Source organism: Chrysemys picta, chromosome 6 (genome assembly GCF_011386835.1).
Source record: "Chrysemys picta bellii isolate R12L10 chromosome 6, ASM1138683v2, whole genome shotgun sequence".
Classification (NCBI taxonomy): Eukaryota; Metazoa; Chordata; order Testudines; family Emydidae; genus Chrysemys; species Chrysemys picta.
Genome location: NC_088796.1, coordinates 26100199 through 26114175, shown reverse-complemented (window position 1 = coordinate 26114175; position 13977 = coordinate 26100199). Strand labels below are relative to the sequence as shown.

Below are 13977 nucleotides of genomic sequence, written 5' to 3'. Positions count from 1 at the left end.
GCTATCAAACTAACAAATCAATGCTGAGAATATGAGTTTTTTAAAGGCTTCTAATTTGGCCAAATTTAAGTACTTTTTCGTGAAACTAGCAAAAGGCACATCGTCACACACAGGCAACCTGCTGCCAACTTTCAAAACCTTGCTACAAAGGTTGGTGGTGCTAAAGCTTTTGAATGTGAGAATTTTTTTATTGTCAGCAAAAGATTCTCAAATATTTTTCCTGGATGTGGCTATATTGTTTTATCTGAAACTTTCCAGAAAAATTCAGTCTGAGGCAGACACCAGACGATTTCAACCCAAATGATTAAAGTTTGCCAGACTTACAAGCAACTGAAAACAAGGTCTTGTAATGGAAAATTTAGGCAGCCTAAGTATAGGCTGCACTACCAGCTCTGCCTATGATTAACTTCTCTGTTTAATGAATATTGATGATATATGCCTATATAAAGACATAATTTAAATCAATTTAAGATTTGTAAAGTTTAAAAGGTAAAAATGTACTTTGAGTATCAATAAGCATGACTTATTTCTGCATGTAGTAATGCAGACAGGATTTCTCCATGTAGTAATGTTTTCAGTACAACAAATCTAAGGCGTAACTTGGTATTAAAAGGCTTTATTATGGTCAATTAATTTTTTTTGTGCTTTATTTTTTTCTTCATAGGCAACTCAGATTTTGTTTATAAATACATTGAATTTTGTTACCGTTTCTGGTAGCCTTAAAGGTTGTAGTAGCAAGAATCATGTGGTTCCATCCAAGTTTGTCAGGTCAGTATCTGAAGAGTAGAATTTAAGTTATTCTAAGAAGTAACATCATTGATACCTTGATTTGATAGGAAAATAGACTTGTAAAGCTATTATTTTTTTCTATCTTTGTTAGGTCATACTGGGTAGGTGACATGAGCTGGACTCCTGATAGTCTTTTTCTGGCTTGCATGTTAAAACGTGGCTCCTTGATATTATTGACTTGTATGGGTGAATTGCTGACCTTGGTTACTTCTGGTTGCTCTATAGAATTTGGACCAGCAGAGTTTATTCCCTTTCATCCACTAATAACATACAGGTGAGACAATCTGAAAGTTTAGATTTTTTGTTCTTTATCATTTTATCATATCTTCCTTTCTTACATGTTTTCTACTATTTAAAATAAATTTCATCTTTCAAATTAAGTCTTTTGGTTTCTCTGTCTTTTTTTTCTCAATATCTGTTTCTCATTCATAGTTCTCTTCTATTTCTTATAATGGCTTTGTCCTGCTGAAAAAATTGGCATTGTGGCACTGTAAGTATAAATTATTTGTGACTTTTAGGACTGGTTAAATTTTTAAATATTTCACAGATTAACATTACCTAAAACCTGCATGTTGTTTTATGGTGATGGAAGAAATTCACTTTTTGTAAATGTTAAAAACTTGGATTAATTTTTAATTCAAGGATAACTTTGGCGGCTCAAGAATTTAATTTACTGTAACTTTCAAATTGTGAGAGTTCCAAGATTGAATATGAAATTACAGCAATTGTATGTGAAAGTAGGGTATCTAAACAAAGCAGCTAGTTATATTTGAACAGCCTTTTGCAAGCCCAGAACCTTATTTTTCACATGCAGTTTCTCACTCATATAAGAAGTGCACTTGTGCATGCATTTGTATTAAGTAGTGTATATCGCTATTGAAAATTGCTTCTTGAAAATGAACAAAAGGCACTTATAACATGTATAACAAGAAATCACACGTGCAATATAAAATTTTATTTAACCTTAATTACAAGTTACAGGTAGTTACAAAATATCAATGCATAAAAGAATCTTTAAAATACTTTTTCTGTGAATCTGATTAATGAAAGATCCTGACTGTTAGCACTGATGGATTATAGCCAGGTATTGTCGCACACTACTGTACCAGTGCATTTCAATCCTTTTCTACTTTAATCTATATATAGTGTTTCTAAGATGCCTACCATCATCATATCTAAGGCAGATCAACTGTGTTATTCCAGGTTTTGTCGTAGTTTGAGCAGTGTGTCTGTTGTGGTAGGATGTGAAGCATTTTTAGTGATTTGTTTGAAACCAAGAAACTTCTTTTCTCTTGTGACCTTAACTTTGAACCCACATCTCCACAGATGAAAAGATAGCACATTAATCCACTACATTACCGAGCTCCCTAATGCTAAGTCCGTTACTATCTTGCTACTGGCTTTAAAAACGTCTTGTAACTTTCTACATATAGATGTAGAAAAAACATTGCTGGCCAATAACTTAAAAGAATTTGAAGTTACATACTTGCAAATGATATTGCAGTGCACACTTTCGTTGGCTGATTTAAAAATCAGATTTTTGTCTTCTATATAGGGGAGGCAGAGTGGCCTACTGAGTAGAGTACACCTGGGTTCTATTCCAGACTCTGCTACTAGACTACTGGATGACCTTGCACAGGTCACTTTCATCTCTGCCTCAGTTTTCCCATCTCTAGGATGGGAATAGTGATACTGGTCTCCTTTGTTGAAGTACTTTAAGATCAGCTGATGAAGACCTATATAGGAGCTAGGTGATATGATATGTGAAAGACTATTTTTAATTGTAATACCACTGTTTATTCATACATTTAGCTATTTAAATTTTAGAGGACTTCCTAACATTTTAACTGTCAAGAATTGGGAATAACCAAATGTTTCACTTATAATTTGGAAATGCTATGGATCCAATCTTACAATGCATGTGCAAGTACAGGGCCCATGGACTTCAATGGGAATCTTTTCTACAGGACTAGGTCCTGTGTGCTGTATTTAAAAATTATTGTTGTAGAATGGCTGAGGAGTTTATTTTAAAAATAGATACAAAATACTAATTTTCTTCATTACTTAACATACATGATTTTTATTAGTAGTCATTTAAAACCCCCTCCTGCAAAGATTTATCATGGACTTAACTTCTGATTAGTCTCAGTGGGTCTACTGATAATGCATAAAGTTAAGTATTTGCATAAATCTTTGCAGAATTGGAACCATATAGAGGACCATAAATTGATATGTTACTATATGATAGGTCTACATAACAAAATTCAAGATGTCAATATTTTGCTGTAATAGTAGCTAATTAAGGTTAAAAAAGGCCAGTTCGTATTTTCACATTTTTCTGTTAAGCTTAACTTCTGTATTATGTCATGTTATATTATTATAACTTCCAACTTGGTGTTAAATTGCTTACATTATTATTTTGTCATCTTGCATTTGTGCACTTCTTGTTTAAACTTTACCCTTCGAGAAAAATTGTATAAATTACAAAAAAAAATATTTTTTAAACAAAATATGTATGTTTGATATTTTCATTTAATAATTTTGCATATGATATTTGCTTGTTTATTTTTTCTGATATATTTTTATTTTATTTGCTAGACTGCAACAGTCTGTGTCTCAAGATTCTAGTCATTCTCTTGGTTCATCCGCCTCTGAAAGTGATCTAATGAGACAAAGATTTTCTGTAACGTCACACTCAAGATTACCCTACCTTATTGTCTCTGATGGGTATATGGTTACAGTACTTAGGTTTTCTGATAATCTTTTACCATCTGGAGTTATGAGGTCACTTCTACTTGATTCAGCCCAGAGGCTTGAAAAGATACATCAGAGTCTGATGACACCGAAGGTACTGTTGGGTTGGGTGGTTGTTGTTTTCTTTGTTTTTTTACATTAGAGATTTTTTTAAATGATGAATTTTTAGTCAAAAGGAGAAAATAGTAAACATTATAATCTCTTTCAAACAGAGTATTACAAAATGCTTTCAACGGCAACAGTGGAGTCATGTGCCTTTTTAGTCTTTGAAAGGACAATCATGATATATTCCTTTCAGTGCTCTGTGGAGGAAGGTTTTGAGACAGACTTAGAATGGCAGTGATTTGAAAAACAGGCTCTGAATTTAAGTGAAACTGAATTTTCTTATGTGCCCATGGAGAACAAAAAATGGCAGTACAGTGAGTTGTTATACCTCAACCCTGTTCTGGATAGGCCATCTCTAGTGAGTAAGAAGGTAATTTTGCTTCCTTATCATTTTCAGTCTTTGGTCTCTGTCAAGACAGTCAACGAAGTTTCTAGTTGTACTGTGAACATTATCACTCCATTGAACTCCATAGCAACTGGATTGAAACCCTCAACTCATTTCACATAGATCAACAGCTATTGGAGGGTAATAGTTTTCAGTCACTAGCAACTGGGGCTAAGTTTGAACGAAAAACTTAGAACTGACAGACCTTTCAGCCCTATTTCCAGCCCCCCACAAAGACTCATTCGATGTTAAGCATAAGACGGGATTTCCATATATCCCAATGGAAACTGAAACCTGTTTGCAGGTGCCAGCAAGTATACTTGAGTTTATGGAGATGATCTATTTACTGGGATAAATTGGAACAGTGGGAGAGGATGTGAGAATTTAGGGGTGCAATTTTGTTAAGAGCCTAAGAAGGGATGGAATTATAGGTATCAGTAAAACTATGTATGGGATCAACTGAGAGATCAAGAGGAGAAAGATTCTTTGAAAGAGGACTAAGGGCACCATGTATGTTAGTGAATGAAGAGGACAGTTGTTACCAGTTTAGGAAGAACAAAATCAAATAGGATGAGAGAATGATTACTGACGGATTTGGGGGTGGGAAGAGAAGAGGAGTTTGAAATTAAATTAAGTTTAATATGTGGTGGTATAGGTTCATTGTGGTTTGATAAACTGAGAATATCTAGCAGGGAGATGAAGTTATAAGCAAGCTAGTTGGAAGAGCAGTCAGCCTGGACGTAAAATTTCCCAGTGCTAATGAGCAAGAACATATCAGTCAGGGTATAGATATGTCCAGATTTATTAACACACCGCACGCAAAACCATATAGAGGCATAGAAAGAAAAGTATTACGTTACTGTGACCTTATAATTGTCAAGGGTTTTTTTTTTTGGTATTTCAGTTTACATTTGTTGAATAGGAAAACACATATTAAAAGAAGTGAATCAGAAGTAGAGCCCTTATTTGAGATCTTAAAAACTTAAAAAAAAAAAAAAAAAAAAAATCAAAAACACCCTACATCATAGCTGCAGGGTAAGGCCTAGAATCTGAAGATCAACTTTGATCACTTATTCTCCATTTTCCCACTTATGCGAGCTGTTCCAGGGATCTGATCTCTTCCTTCTATCCCTACAACTAAAACATCTGTTCAGGCTATCTGATGATCTTCCATCTTGATTATTGTAACATCTTCCTCCCCTCAGACTTCGTGATACCTCCAGTATTTAGAAAATACAATTACCAGATTGGTTTCTTTACTTGTTATTCTAACCATGTTGTCCATCTCTTTGAATTCCTCCACTGGCAGCTCCTCCTATATTACATGAAATTCAAGCTTTTTTTCCCCCATGCCATCCAGGTGCCTACATAACCTTGACCTTCCCAGCATACTAGTCCTTGTCTCTTTTTTTCATTGCCCCCTGTCTCATCCGCACTGCTAGGGATGGCAGCCTTGACACACTACTTCTCCCACAGGTGTTTGTCTATGTGGAGAATGCGGGAGACTTCTGTATTATTTCTAGGAGAATTACATGTGTCTCAGTTTATCTATTTGATATTATTCTGTATGACTGCATGGATTTAATCAAAACAGGAAATGAAACAATGACAGAGATGGGATCCCTCCAGAGGGAATATCAAGGGTCTTCAACAGAACTGTGGGGGAGCTATTAAATGGGAAATCCTCATCTGCCTGGCCCAAGGCAGACGAGCGGGTTTATTTTCCCAGGCTTGAGTCTAGGATCAAAGAAGCAACAGAGGGTCCTGGGGCATCTTTAAGACTAACAGAAGTATTGGGAGCATAAACTTTCGTGGGTAAGAACCTCACTTCTTCAGATGCAAGTAATGGAAATTTCCAGAGGCAGGTATAAATCAGTATGGAGATAACGAGGTTAGTTCAGTCAGGGAGGGTGAGGTGCTCTGCTAGCAGCTGAAGTGTGAACACCAAGGGAGGAGAAACTGCTTCTGTAGTTGGATAGCCATTCACAGTCTTTGTTTAATCCTGATCTGATGGTGTCAAATTTGCAAATGAACTGGAGCTCAGCAGTTTCTCTTTGGAGTCTGGTCCTGAAGTTTTTTTTGCTATAAGATGGCTACCTTTACATCTGCTATTTTGTGGCCAGGGAGGTTGAACTGTTCTCTTACAGGTTTTTGTATATTGCCATTCCTGATATCTGACTTGTGTCCATTTATCCTCTTGCGTAGTGACTGTCCAGTTTGGCCAATGTACATAGCAGAGGGGCATTGCTGGCACATAATGGCATATATAACATTGGTGGACGTGCAGGTGAATGAGCCGGTGATGTTGTAGCTGATCTGGTTAGGTCCTGTGATGGTGTTGCTGGTGTAGATATGTGGGCAGAGTTGGCATCGAGGTTTGTTGCATGGGTTGGTTCCTGAGTTAGAGTTGTTATGGTGCGGTGTGTGGTTGCTGGTGAGAATATGCTTAAGATTGGCGGGTTGTCTGTGGGCGAGGACTGGCCTGCCTCCCAAGGTCTGTGAAAGTGAGGGATCATTGTCCAGGATGGGTTGTAGATCACTGATGATGCGTTGGAGAGGTTTAAGCTGAGGACTGTAGGTAGTGGCCAGTGGAGTTCTGTTGGTTTCTTTTTTGGGCCTGTCTTGTTGCAGGAGGCTTCTGGGTACACGTCTGGCTCTGTTGATTTGTTTCTTTCTTTCCTTGTGTGGGTATCGTAGTTTTGAGAATGCTTGGTGAAGATCTTGTAGGTGTTGGTCTCTGTCTGAGGGGTTGGAGCAGATGCGGTTGTACCTCAGCGCTTGGCTGTAGATGATGGATCGTGTGGTGTGTCCGGGGTGGAAGCTGGAGGCATGAAGGTAGGCGTAGCGGTCGGTGGGTTTTCGGTATAGGGTGGTGGTAATGTGGCCATCGCTTATTTGTACTGTGGTGTCTAGGAAGTGGACCTCCCGTGTAGATTGGTCCAGGCTGAGGTTGATGGTGGGGTGGAAGCTGTTGAAATCATGGTGGAATTCTTCTAAGGTCTCCTTCCCATGGGTCCAGATGATGAAGATGTCATCAATGTAGCGTGGGTAGAGAAGGGGCATGAGTGGACGAGAGCTGAGGAAGCGTTGTTCCAGGTCAGCCATAAAAATGTTGGCATATTGTGGGGCCATGCGGGTGCCCATAGCGGTGCCACTGGTCTGGAGGTATATATTGTCACCAAATTTGAAATAATTGTGCGTGAGGATAAAGTCACAGAGCTCAGCAACAAGTTGTGCTGTGTCATCATCAGGGATACTGTTCCTGACAGCTTGTATTCCATCTGTATGTGGGATGTTTGTGTAGAGAGCCTCTACATCCATGGTGGCTAGGATGGTGTTTTCTGGGAGGTCACCAATGCATTGTAGTTTTCTCAGGAAATCTGTGGTGTCACGGAGATAGCTGGGAGTGCTGGTGTCGTAGTGTCTGAGTAGGGAGTCCACATATCCAGACAGTCCTTCAGTGAGCGTGCCAATACCCGAGATGATGGGGCGTCCAGGATTTCCAGGTTTGTGGATCTTGGGTAGTAGATAGAATAACCCCGGTCGGGGCTCTAAGGGTATGTTGATTTGTTCCTGTGTTAGTGTAGGGAGTGTCCTGAGTAGATGGTGCAGTTTCTTAGTGTATTCCTCAGTGGGATCTGAGGAAAGTGGCCTGTAGAATTACCAAATTCTTACCTACGAAAGCTTATGCTCCCAATACTTCTGTTAGTCTTAAAGGTGCCACAGGACCCTCTGTTGCTTTTTACAGATTCAGACTAACACGGCTACCCCTCTGATACTTAGGATCAAAGAGACTCTAATCCATTAAAGACCCCTGCCTAGAGAGGAAGCGGTGGAGGTTAGTCTCTGACAGAGAGAGACTGAGAGAATGCTGCACTGGCTGACTATCTGTCTCAGCCCAAGAGTAGGAACGTCTAGGCTGAGTGGATCTCACCCACAACTTACAAGGAAAGAATGAAGTTTGGTTAATAGTCATATGTTTAAGCCTTCTTCGTTATTGTAATCCATTTCTCTGAATACTGTGTTCCTGTTGGCTAATAAATAATACTTCATTTTGAAGAGCTTGAGCTGAGTCATTGCATATATTTTCTTGTTAGAGCTCCTGAGAGAAGACTTGTACAAGAAGCCAAGCAAAATAGGCCCTGCTGAAGCCTAGGTATACAGTCCGAGTGACAGAATTGCAGGAGTCTCCTTTGAGTGAAGCGGAGCCACAGTTCTATCACTAGGAATGAGGGATTGTGGAGGGGTACAAGGCATAGCCCGCACAATGATCTGTGATGGTCCACTTCTCCCACAATCATTTCTGCACCTTCTTCTCCACTGCCTTGTATGCATAGACTATCCATACTAAGTCTGTCAGTCTGTTACTTCCATGCATTCAAATCCCTCCTGAAGACCCACTTCTGCCATGATATGTAGGGGAAAAAACCAATTGGCTGGTGTTGTTACAACATTGCATTTTGAAGACGTTGCCAGATACCGTCTCCAGTCTATTTAGGATATGCCTCTTTCCCCTAGTCCTTTGTGTATTTGCCTGTTTGATTCTCGGATTGTAAATTCATTAGGTCAGGAATAATTTCTTTTATGTTTGGAAAGTATCTATCATGTTGTGGGTGTTACCAGAGACAGACAAATACGTAATAATATGAAAGTAGTTTCTCTTACTTTTGTCTTTTACAGTCTAAAGGGAAAAGGCTGCAGTTGCGATCCTTGTCTTCTTTAAAAGCTAGCCTATTGAAACAACATCGAAACCAAAATTCTACCCTTTCTACCATTCCAAAATTTCTTCTTCTGCAAGAAGAAGAAACAGCAGAACTGAGTGAGAAAGCAGCAGATTTACAGGTATTTAACAGCACTTTTCTATTTACTGTATAATTAATGCATCTGATCTAATTTAGGCAATTCTGAATATGGAAAAAAAATCTAATTATCCTGAGCTCTATTTTAAGTCATATTCTGAATATTATACTCTTACTAAATTTGCTTAAATGATTTTACATTAAACAAATTCTTAGGAAGAATTTTAATTTTATTTTGGCTTATAGGTTCTAGAAAATGCACTGATTTTCTTATCAGTCATTTTAGCAGGATGTTAATGGTTTTCAAACATCATCTTAAAATAAATGATTTTTTCAGAAATTAATTTACTTTTCCAAAAATGCATGCTAATAATATACAGGTTGTTAAGTCACTTTCTGTTGCTATTCAGAATCCTGAGTTTTAAGCTTTGACATGTATTGCTATTTGTCTACCTCATAAATCTTAACATCTCTTTAGGAAGAATGGCTGTGTGTCAAACTCGCCATGCAGCCTTTCAAATCTGCTGTGTACTTTGCTTTTGAAGATCTCTTCTGTAGAAGCAAATTCCCCTTTACCCACATTCTGAGCCTTACTATTTGGGGCAGCAAATGGTGTGGGGAGTAGAGTCCACAGACTCTACTCTAGATAGTATCAGAGGGGTAGCCGTGTTAGTCTGAATCTGTAAAAAGCAACAGAGGGTCCTGTGGCACCTTTGAGACTAACAGAAGTACTGGGAGCATAAGCTTTCGTGGGTAAGAACCTCACTTCTTCAGATGCAAGAAGTGAGGTTCTTATCCACGAAAGCTTATGCTCCCAGTACTTCTAAGCTTTCGTGGGTAAGAACCTCACTTCTTCAGATGCAAGAAGTGAGGTTCTTATCCACGAAAGCTTATGCTCCCAGTACTTCTGTTAGTCTCAAAGGTGCCACAGGACCCTCTGTTGCTTTTTACTCTAGATACACACTCTATGCTAATTGCTTTTTGAATGTTAGATGGTTTAGAATGGATAGAGGTTTCATATATAAGGCCTGTTAATCTTCACTGTGCCTCTTTCACTAGACTTGCTTTCAGGAAAATAGATACAAATCAGATTACATATGTTTTTTCCCTTTGATTTAGGATTATGAAGACAAATCTGATGATGACAAGCAGTTTCAAAATAACTCTTCTACTTTCTGCAGCCAGGGACCAAATTCATTTTTCAGTAAAGCTGATCAAGGCCGGTTGGAATTTGCATCAATGTTTGACACTGTTCATGCAAAAGATGATACTGATGCAAAAGATGATCTATCTACGGAACTAAATTCAATTCAGAAAAACCTTCTTGCAGCCTGGGGGATAGGGATTTCAAAAAATGTGCAAGAAAAAGATATGCTGTTGAATTACACAATAGGTTGCATTACCCACCTTTTCAACATTCTCCAGTTCATTAAAAGCCCTTTACTAACCCATGATGCATTTTTAAACAAGTCTGAAAAATATAAGCTATGGATGCATGCTATCTTAAAACATTTTCAGCAGTGTTTAACTGTCCTGTACTGGGATGTGAGAGACAGACAGACAGTTGGGCATTTGGTAAAGCTGACATCACAGACTGTAAAACTGATGCTTATTCAGCACCAAGATCAGTTGTTCTCAGAATACCTTTTGGGGTGCTTCTGTTTGCTGAAGATGGTTGCACATAGTCTAAATGGGAAGTTCACACCTTGTTATGAAATAATGTCTGCATCCTCTGATGTTAACAGTGCTGTAGAGCTTGACTCCCTGGTTGTGCCTATTTTTCAAGTTCTTGATGGGAGCAGTGCTCAGAAATTTTGCTCACTGAATTCTCTGGTTAAGATACCTCCTCAGGCAGTAAAACTTGGTGAAAAGCCAGAAAACAGGTATGATTGTTAATGTGCATTAAAAACTTTTTAAAAACTGGATTTAATTACTTTCTCATTGTTTTGTTAGAGAAGAATTACAGCAGCATTTTATATAATCTCCACTTTGTACTCTGAAAAAATTGTGGTAATTTATTGAAGCAGGCATAGTAATTCCATGCTATTAGAGTGAAATACAGTGTCATATATTTGTTTATTTGACAAAGGTACTGTTATGTTTGTACTAAGTTCAATAAAACAAATAACAGTGTGGGAGCAACACCTGGGTACATGAGTTAGGGTGATTCTTCTAAACACTAAAAGCTGTAAATTATTAATAAACATTCTGTACAATAATAAATTTAGTAGACAAAAGAAAAACAATAGCATAAAATATGGTTCTTAAGACTATCCAAGAAAATAGATGAAAATATTAATGAAAAAATTATAAATATAATTGGTGAAATATAGAGCTGAAAATCAAATTATGGTGGAAATATTGAAGAAAATATTACTTTAGCTGTAATATAATATACAAAGTAACAAGTAAGTTTGAGGAATAAGACAGAATTATCCCTCTGTTTCAACTAACCTGTATTTTTTGTCAGTGATAATATACTACTTTTTGATCTGCAGGTTGATGATATTGTGGCGGTTATTATATAAACAAGTGCTTCAGTATCAGACTCAGCTAAACAGAAAAATATCTAAGGATGGCAAGTCATTAACTGAAATGAAGATTGCACATGAAGAATCCATTGTTGCACAACTTCTGGGTCATATACAGGCAGTCCTGCAGTCTTCAGGAGAGACCTTGGAACAAACCCGGAAGCTCAATTCTGTGATTGGTTAGTACATTGGAAGGAACTGTAATCAGATGACAGTTGTATGGACTGAATATTAGATTAGGTACAACTTATTTGTAATTAATAACTGACTTGATCTGTAATTTATTTGCTGAGATAGTTATAGTAGGAATTCATCAAACTTCTGAGGACTCACAACTAAAGCATCTTAATATTTTATGGCTAATAGTATTTCTGCGTATGGTTTAGTGGCTTAAACAGGCTTCATCCAAAACCCGTTGAACTCAATGGAAAAACTCCATTGACTTCAGTTTGCTGAATCAAGTTTGAAATATATAGGCATCCTAGTATCACAAATCTGAATCCTGACAAGGTTGAGACAGCTTTGTCTCTTCTGAGGTAGATAAATGGAGTTCTGGGCACTTCACTGTATATTTGTTTCTCAGCTGAGACCTTACAAACATCGATTTGTTTTCAAAGTTCCATGCCACTTTCCCCCAGAGTAGGAGTTTGCTGATTATGGTTGTCTTTGGCAAAAAGGTTCCATCCTCCCGTTGTTATGCTGGTTGTTCACTTGGCTTCCACCAATTACCCCACAACATTTCAATGATGTGTAAATAGGGCGCTATCGTTCTCATGCAGGCAAAATCCAGTTGATTTCATTGGGAGATTTGCCTTTTGGAATGAAAGGGACTATTATATAAATTTGAGCTATTATTATTTATTACTAAAACAACAAAGAAGGTGATGTGAAAGTTGAAAAAGTAACAGGAAATGCTTATCACCATGAATAAAATGATACGTTTTTGAACCATAAAGTTTTTGATTACACTTAGTATTTCTGAATTTACTGTTAGTCTGCTAAAAAGTGAAAGTTTATGAAAGCTTTGTGGCAAGAGGTTGTAACCAATTTTAATTCCACTTTAATAGTGAATTAGCAGTCAAAAATGTTTACCCAGAAAAGTCTGTAGTTCAGAATTATTATTTTCGCCCCTGCCACCAAAGTGTCATTTGGCTGGAATAAGAGTGGTTTTCCAGAGATTGAGAAATTTGCACATGTAGTAGCTGCTGTGGAATTGTGCTATCATTTATGACAGCTTCTCTGATATGGTGTTTAAAAATCATGTATTTAATAACAGGCAAAGATTTGAACTGAAATAGAAACAGATATAGATTTATGTGTTTGTATGTGTGAAAAGATGTGAATACCTTGTAATTTTGTTGATGTATTTTTTTTTAAAGGTGAGGAGCAGTTTCTTTTAGGCTCATACGAAGAATCTGTGGATCTGTGGAAGAGGGCTCTTCAAGAAACCAAAGCAAAAGGCAAGGGAAAAATGGTGCAGTGTTCATCTTTTCAGTTTTCAGATGTTTGCACAATATTCTGGCAACGCTGTTCATACTTCTCTGCTGTAGTTAACATGCTGTTAGCATATTTGTAAAAGATTTTTTTCAGAGCTGCTATCTTGAAATCAAAATTTGCTCAGGAATAAAAATTGAGTCCAGAAGACTTTTTAAATACATTTGAAAAACCAAAGGACAATTATTACAGAAGTTGTAAAGTTAAAGGAGGAATTTGTTTTGTTTTAAATAAAAAAATTCTAGCTGAAAATCCATTTGGTGAGCAAGTAGACTATCTGGAATGGACTTCCTGGTTCATTGAGTCCAGTTCCCAGAATTGCAGATAACCCTCTTGGATAATACTATTCATAAACTTATCAAGCTCCAGCTTAAAACTAGTTAGGTTGCCCCTACTAATCCTATTGGAAGGCTGTTCCAAAACACATTCTTCGGATGGTTGGAAACCTCCTTCTAATTTCCAGCTTAAATTTATGTATGGCCCATTTATACCCACTTGTTCTTGTAGCAGCACTGTCCTCTAGATGAAATAGCTCTTCTCCTCCCCTGGTGTTCACTCCTGGTGTATTTATAGAGAGTTAGGAAGGAGGAAAGAAGTACTCCAGAATCTTTACATGGCTACCTTTTGAGGACAGCCACTCATGTCTTAGGAGAAGGAGTAGTTCTCAGATATGCTGAGTGGACAGGGGTTATATGGGAGGTTTTATGATTTTTTTTTAAATTTTCCTAAAAAAAAATAAAAATGCAAAAAGGTAAACTACTTACAGCTTGTATTTGTCACCAAATACTGCACATTTCACAGGATATCCGATAAAATTATGCAGCTACACAACTTTACAACTTGTCAAAGCTTCAAGACCAGATAATACAAAGGCAGACAGTATTACAGAGATATAACATGTTAGAGTGGGGGTAAATATAAAAATAAAATATTAATAATAATAATAATAATAGTAAAAAGACATACACAAATAGGCAAAAATGGAAAGGAGAGGGTAGGGTTGGACGAGGGAGGGGAAAAAGCAGAGAGGTCAGGTGGAATGGAAGTCTGACATGATTTGAGCTATGATAGAATCATAGAAAGTTAGGACTGTAAGGGGACATCAATAGGTCAACTTGTC

The 13977-nt window shown here is 37.4% G+C and overlaps 1 protein-coding gene across 17 annotated transcripts in view; it reads left to right on the top strand.

Annotated features, from left to right (window-relative positions):
• Positions 1–13977, top strand: part of CPLANE1 (ciliogenesis and planar polarity effector complex subunit 1) — a 183362-nt gene that overhangs the window by 39310 nt on the left and 130075 nt on the right. For 16 of the 17 annotated variants that reach the window (XR_010588771.1, XR_010588770.1, XR_010588767.1 and 13 more), the window contains 7 exons: positions 665–768; positions 881–1063; positions 3388–3637; positions 8714–8875; positions 9952–10715; positions 11331–11542; positions 12743–12823. Coding sequence is in view for 11 of the 17 variants with exons in the window: in XM_065550010.1 (XP_065406082.1) it covers positions 665–768; positions 881–1063; positions 3388–3637; positions 8714–8875; positions 9952–10715; positions 11331–11542; positions 12743–12823 (1756 nt within the window). In the remaining 6 variants the exon portion in view is untranslated. Of the gene's footprint in view, positions 1–664; positions 769–880; positions 1064–2344; positions 2541–3387; positions 3638–8713; positions 8876–9951; positions 10716–11330; positions 11543–12742; positions 12824–13977 lie in introns of those variants that run through there. The other variant, XM_005282131.5, reaches the window with a different exon arrangement.